Below are 5,963 nucleotides of genomic sequence, written 5' to 3'. Positions count from 1 at the left end.
GCGGTGGCGCAGTGGGTTGGACCGGGTCCTGCTCTCCGGTGGGTCTGGGGTTCGAGTCCTGCTTGGGGTGCCTTGCAACGGACTGGCGTCCCATCCTGGGTGTGTCCCCTTCCCTTCCGGCCTTACGCCCTGTGTTACCGGGTAGGCTCCGGTTCCCCGTGACCCTGTATGGGACAAGCGGTTCTGAAAGTGTGTGTGTGTGTGTGTGTGTGTGTGTGTGTGTGTGTGTGTGTGTGTGTGTGTGTGTGTGTGTGTGTGTGTGTGTGTATTTTATTTTTGCAATAAAGAATTTTATTAAATGTTATTCTGATCTTTGATTTTTTTGTGTACTTTCTTTTCTCAGTTCAGTTTCAGGTGTCATTCTGCTAACAACTCAGTTCTTGTGCTTATGTCTTATGGAAAAACTTGGGTGAGTGATTGTTCTTTGCTTGGCATTTTGAATTAATTAATCACAAATATCATGAATCCTAACAGCTCTGATACTGTTGTTGATTACAGTAAGAATTAGGATAGAGGCCATCCATTTTATAGTATATATGCATTAATATTTTAATTTTTTACCCCCCCCAACATTGATCCAGATTTGGGACTGGCATTCCTGTGTAAAAGAGCCACACAGCATTAAGCTTCAACAAAATCAACTATTCAATATTAACTAAAGCTTACTTACTTACTTATGCCTACTACCCCACTTGGGGCATAGGCCATCAACAAGGGCTCTCCAGGCATCTCTGTGATGTCTTGAGTACTTGTTGGTGTTTCTGTAGCAGTGTGAGTTTTTTACGGGATGGGGTCGCTAGCCCCATGTTCAACCCGCCTCCTTTATCCGGGCTTGGGACCGGCAGGGGACCCCTAAGGAATCCGTAGGCGGAGTTAACTAAAGCTTAACAAAAGCATAATCATTCAAGAATATCACAAAAAGTTGTTATTACAAAGTGTGAAGGTGTTTCTACAAATAGAAAAAGGAATGGTGTGTTAATTCCATTTGGAACAATAACACATTTTTATAAAAGATGCAAAGATGGCAACTGAGAGAAGGACAACTTTAAAAGTAGCTGAATCTTGAGCTAACATATTTTGTGGCTTGGTGAATGAGCGATGACTCTTCACCTAATCTTGAGGGAGTACTGTGAAGCTTGAACTTTTTCTTTATTTTTTCCCCCAAAAAAGTGAATCCATCCGAATGCTTGAGGGGGTGGGTTCAAGGTTCTGATTGACAGGTGCATAAGCAGATCGGGGGGGACGTGCGCGTGCGCGTGCGCGTTTCTGACGCGTGCTTTGTTGCCGCCGTTATGTACTATTCATGTTACCGCGCAATCCACCCGTGACGCGCTCAGCGCCTGTTCGGGAGCGGAAGGGTCGCCGGTGGAAGCGGGGAACCCGCGTTCACAGAGCGCCTTCCCTGGGCGCCTAGATCAGACACAGCGGAAACCCTAAGGAGCCTACGAGACCTTCAGCATCGTCTCCGTCTGTCCGGCCGGAAGAGAGAGTGCTGGTCCAGGCAGGGTCACAGCTGAAGCTGCCGAGTATCGCGTCGAGGGCCGCACGCAGGTACGGAGCAGCCGCCGGGCCCCGACGGATGTGCATAATAATTGTCTGTGTGACTGTCTCCGGGTATGCGGGTTGGTTATGTGTTAGCGAGGACAGTCGAAACCCGGGGCAGCGGGTTTACACCACAGCGTCCCCGGGAAAAGAACGGTCGCCTGCGCTATAGTATGTGTGTGTTCTCCCTTCATTTTTGTCCCTGGTTCACTCTACTGCGTTTTCTATGCCGATGGAACCGCCAACGTTACGACCAAGTGACAACACAACGGGCCGTAGAGCCTCCACCGGAAGTTTGTGTGCGCACACAGCGTGTACCGGAATGTGTTCATCCGTGAACCCTGAGAACAAAAACCGGAAGTTAACATTTCCTAGCTCCCAAAGCCCCTTAAAAGTTAGTGAGTGAGTGAATGAGAGACAAAAAAAAAAAAAACAACATCATCATCCCACCTTGTGTGTGATGGCCTCCCTGTTGATCCTCAGTTCGTTGCCATGACATGTCAGGATGGGAAGGCGGACGCTTGAAAATGAAACAGTACATGTTTACTAATTTTGTCTCAGACATGACAGTGAGGCTTATATTTGAGTTAAACTTTTCCTTAGTAAGCATATAAAACAAGTTTGGTTTTATGTTTTAATCAAGTGGTGAACCAGTCTTTGAAGAGCCTTATTTTGGTCCGTCCTGAACCCATCAATCACAGGGCTTGGACTTTGCGCTGTGAAGACATCCTGAGCCCACTTGCTCTTGGGTGTCTATGAGACAGATGCCAGCTGTGTCTTCCAGGGCATTGCTATGGTAAGAATTTTTTTATACTCTGCTCTGTCCACACAGGGACTGCTGTTGTCTCTGAGCACTGATTCTGTAGACGTGTGTAACAATGACGGAGGCATGGCAGCAGCATACTGTGACCCAGCCTGTGGTGCACACCATACCCCCGGGAACAGAGAATGCACTGGGCTGTGCTGTGTATGGCATCGTCCTGCAGCCTGATGCCACCCTTCAGCAGCAGCAGCAGCAGACACAGCCACAGCAGCCCTCCCTACAGGTAGGGGGCGATGGAGGGCACAAGTGTGGAGCCTGTGGCCACGACATCTCTCACCTGGCTAACCCTCACGAGCACCAGTGTATGGTGAGTCAGGATCGCTCGTTCCAGTGCACCCAGTGCCTGAAGATCTTCCACCAGGCGACGGACCTGCTGGAGCACCAGTGTGTGCAGGTGGAGCAGAAGCCTTTTGTGTGTGGCGTGTGCAAGATGGGCTTCTCACTGCTCACATCGCTGGCTCAGCACCACACCGCACACAGTGGCAGCAACCCCATCAAGTGCTCCATCTGCGAGAAGACGTATCGGCCAAGCTCCTCGGGCAGTGCCACACCCACATCATCTGGCGCGAACCCCCAGCAGCCGTCAAGTGAGGCGGCAACAAGCGGCACTGCCCTAGGCACGCCCTCTGTGGTGGACCGGCCATATAAGTGCTCAGTATGTCAGAAAGGCTTCCGGCACCTGTCAGAGCTGTCACGGCATGAGCGCGTGCACACGGGCGAGCGGCCTTACAAGTGTGCCACCTGCGACAAGAGCTTCAGCCAGTCGTCACACCTTGCACACCACCAGCGCACGCACAGCTCGGAGCGCCCCTACAAGTGCGCTGCCTGCGACAAGAGCTTTAAACACCGCTCGCACCTGGTGCGCCACATGTACGCCCATGCTGGCGAGCACCTGTTCCGTTGCAATTTGTGCGAGATGCATTTCAAGGATTCATCAGAGCTTCTGCACCACCAGTGTCAGCCGGCTGGCGAGAGGCCCTTCCGCTGTGCCACCTGTGCCAAGGGCTTCAAGCGCCCATCGGACCTGCGGCAGCATGAGCGCACGCACTCGGAGGAGCGGCCCTTTCAGTGCGACGAGTGCCAGATGAGCTTCAAGCAGCAATACGCACTGGTGCGCCACCGCCGAACTCACAAGGCACCTGCCGAACGCCCCTTCAAGTGTAACCTGTGTGACAAAGGGTTCCTGCAACCATCGCACTTGCTCTACCACCAGCATGTACATGGCATCGAGAGCCTCTTCAAGTGCGCCTCTTGCCAGAAGGGCTTCAGCCAGTCGGGTGACTTACTGCGGCACAAGTGTGCTGGTGGTAGCAGCACAGCAGCCGAGGCTGAGCGGCCCTACAAGTGCGACGTGTGCGGCAAAGGCTACAAGAAGCCATCAACATTGCAACGGCACCAGAGCGCACACTGTGGAGAGAAGCCACTTAAGTGCTCACTGTGTGACCGTCGTTTCCTGTCTTCCTCGGAGTTTGTACAGCACCGCTGCGATCCAGCCCGAGAGAAGCCGCTGAAGTGCCCCGACTGCGACAAGCGCTTTAAGTACTCATCAGACCTGCAGCGGCACCGGCGTGTGCACACAGGTGAGAAGCCCTTCAAGTGCCCCAGTTGTGACAAGGGCTTCAAGCAGCGTGAGCACCTTGCAAAGCACCAGAGCGTACACGCACGCGATGCCCAGTTCAAGTGCGTGTGGTGCGGTGAGCGCTTCGGTGACCTAGGGGCGCTGCAGGAGCATACGGTCCAGCACACGGCTGAGGGTGGTAGTTACACTGTGCCGTCTTGCATACAGTAGCAATGCCCTTGTGCTCCGGACATACAGACGCACACTTTTGATCACCTGATCTGTGTTCTGCTGGTGCCATCTGGTGGATGGAGGTAACACAACACCATGGAGGGGTGTGGAGTGAGGGGGACTCATCTCTCACACTGTTAAATAATAACTGACATTTCATGATATGAACATGGCAGATATTTAAACATCTGAAGTGCTGTCACCATGGAAACAGCAATGCTTACCAAATTCTATACTTTACAGCATCTGACATGAACAAAAACTAAATGAGCTAATGGGTCAAGGAGTCCCTGTTTTTTTTTTTTTTTTTTTTTTATTATTATTTTTCCCCTCATTGGCTGCATAGACGGAACACGTACGTGAATCTGTGTGTATATCTGTGTGTTGATGCGTGTTGAATCATGGCGAATCATTCTGTCATTGGGAGAAATTATCTCCTGCTAGGAAACCTGCCAAGGATCTCTGTTATTACTGTATCTACGTAGTGTGTTACAGCTGTGCTCACACTGCTGTAGTCATCTCTTGCTGTTTAGGACCCTTCCAGTCCCAACCTCTTCCCCTACCTTGGTTCCTTTATACATGTGGCATTTTGGGGGCAGTGGCTGTCCTAGGAGGGAGTGTCACAGTTCATCATGTCTCCTTCCACACTCCAGCAGTAACGCATCATAAACCTTCCAGTAGTTTGCTCTGTGCAGCGTTGCTCCTTCAGCCCCCCTCCTGCACCCTGTACCCCCGCTAGACAGGAGACAGGACCTCAGTCAGCACACTTAGACAAGACAGCAGAGTGTCCCTTGGTGGACGTCCTGGAACTTGAGAATGCAGAACATAAAACAGGTTAGGTCAAGATTGCGACAGTTGTCATCTTTTTTCTTTTTCATGTTAGAACTGATGTCTGATGTTTTGTGCAGTGTTTACTGAAGTGGTTCTCTATCTTTGGGCTGTATGAAATATTATTCATCTGCCGTGGTTAGATGTGTGGAGGCAGCAGTGTGTGAGTGCCACAAAGATATGTTCTGTGAAACACAGTAGTGACTAGGGTCAGAGGTCATTCCCTCACTCACTGTCTCGTACATTCTACGACTAATACTAGTAAAGGTTGCTGTGAAACAACTATATGATAATTTACAATCAGTAATGAAATGTAAATAATGAAAAATATGGGACTCAAGACACAAATTCCTTATAATGGTTTAAGTGGGATCTTTTGTTTATGGTTACAGGAAATGTTTTTCTAGTAGCTTTTTCCATGTGTTTCCCCTTCCACATGTGCTATGATGTGCAGGGGGCCACTGCTGTGGCAGAATGGAGGGAATGTGAGTCTCTGTGCCAATGCCTTAGACATGGGGTCGAGACCTCCAGTGTTGGACTGTTTTGTTGGATCTTCTGTGCTTTTATTTGTCCTTTTATTGGTGTCTGGTTTTCCTGAGGTTGTCATGAAATATTCGAGTTTTTAACCTAACACTACAATTACGATTGTTAGATATAAAACAAGATGTTTCGTTATATGTAAGTTTGTGTGTATTTTTTATTTTTGATATTTTAATGTATTCTTTTCTATAAATGATTATATATGCGAAGCAGAAAGGCTTTGGGGCAGTCAGTGTGGTTTTTGGCCATGTTTTACTCCAGCAGTCTGTACCACCTGTTTGCTGTGCACATGTGCTTTGTTTGTTCTGTACTCTATTTCCCATATTTGTCCTTTACATCCCACCTTGCCTTCATTTTCTCAGTAGTCGCAGTGGAAGAGCTGTTTGAGTTCTCATGTGACACTGAGTGTCTCTTGTTTTAAGATAGCATAAGTGAACAAAC

The 5,963-nt window shown here is 49.4% G+C and overlaps 1 protein-coding gene across 2 annotated transcripts; it reads left to right on the top strand.

The window, feature by feature from the left end:
- Positions 1-1,288: 1,288 nt before the first annotated feature.
- LOC108933944 (zinc finger protein 319-like) lies at positions 1,289-5,738 on the top strand. Of its 2 annotated transcripts, none has more exons than XM_018751371.2 (2): positions 1,289-1,551; positions 2,375-5,738. In XM_018751371.2, the coding sequence occupies exon 2, from the start codon at positions 2,421-2,423 to the stop codon at positions 4,152-4,154; it is 1,734 nt and encodes a 577-aa protein (XP_018606887.1). In that variant the 5' UTR covers positions 1,289-1,551; positions 2,375-2,420; the 3' UTR covers positions 4,155-5,738. The 2 variants fall into 2 exon arrangements, with proteins under 2 accessions (XP_018606887.1, XP_018606886.1); XM_018751370.2 differs by having other exon boundaries at positions 2,244-5,738.
- The last annotated feature ends 225 nt before the right edge of the window (positions 5,739-5,963 follow it).

This window comes from Scleropages formosus, chromosome 1, assembly GCF_900964775.1.
Source record: "Scleropages formosus chromosome 1, fSclFor1.1, whole genome shotgun sequence".
NCBI lineage: Eukaryota > Metazoa > Chordata > Actinopteri > Osteoglossiformes > Osteoglossidae > Scleropages > Scleropages formosus.
The sequence above is the reverse complement of the archived record's forward strand: the minus strand, read 5'-3'. Positions and strand labels throughout refer to the sequence as shown.

What these genes read in the sequence shown, in the direction of transcription:
- LOC108933944 (XM_018751371.2), top strand. Translation starts at nt 2,421, where the DNA reads ATGACGGAGGCATGGCAGCAGCATACTGTGACCCAGCCTGTGGTGCAC.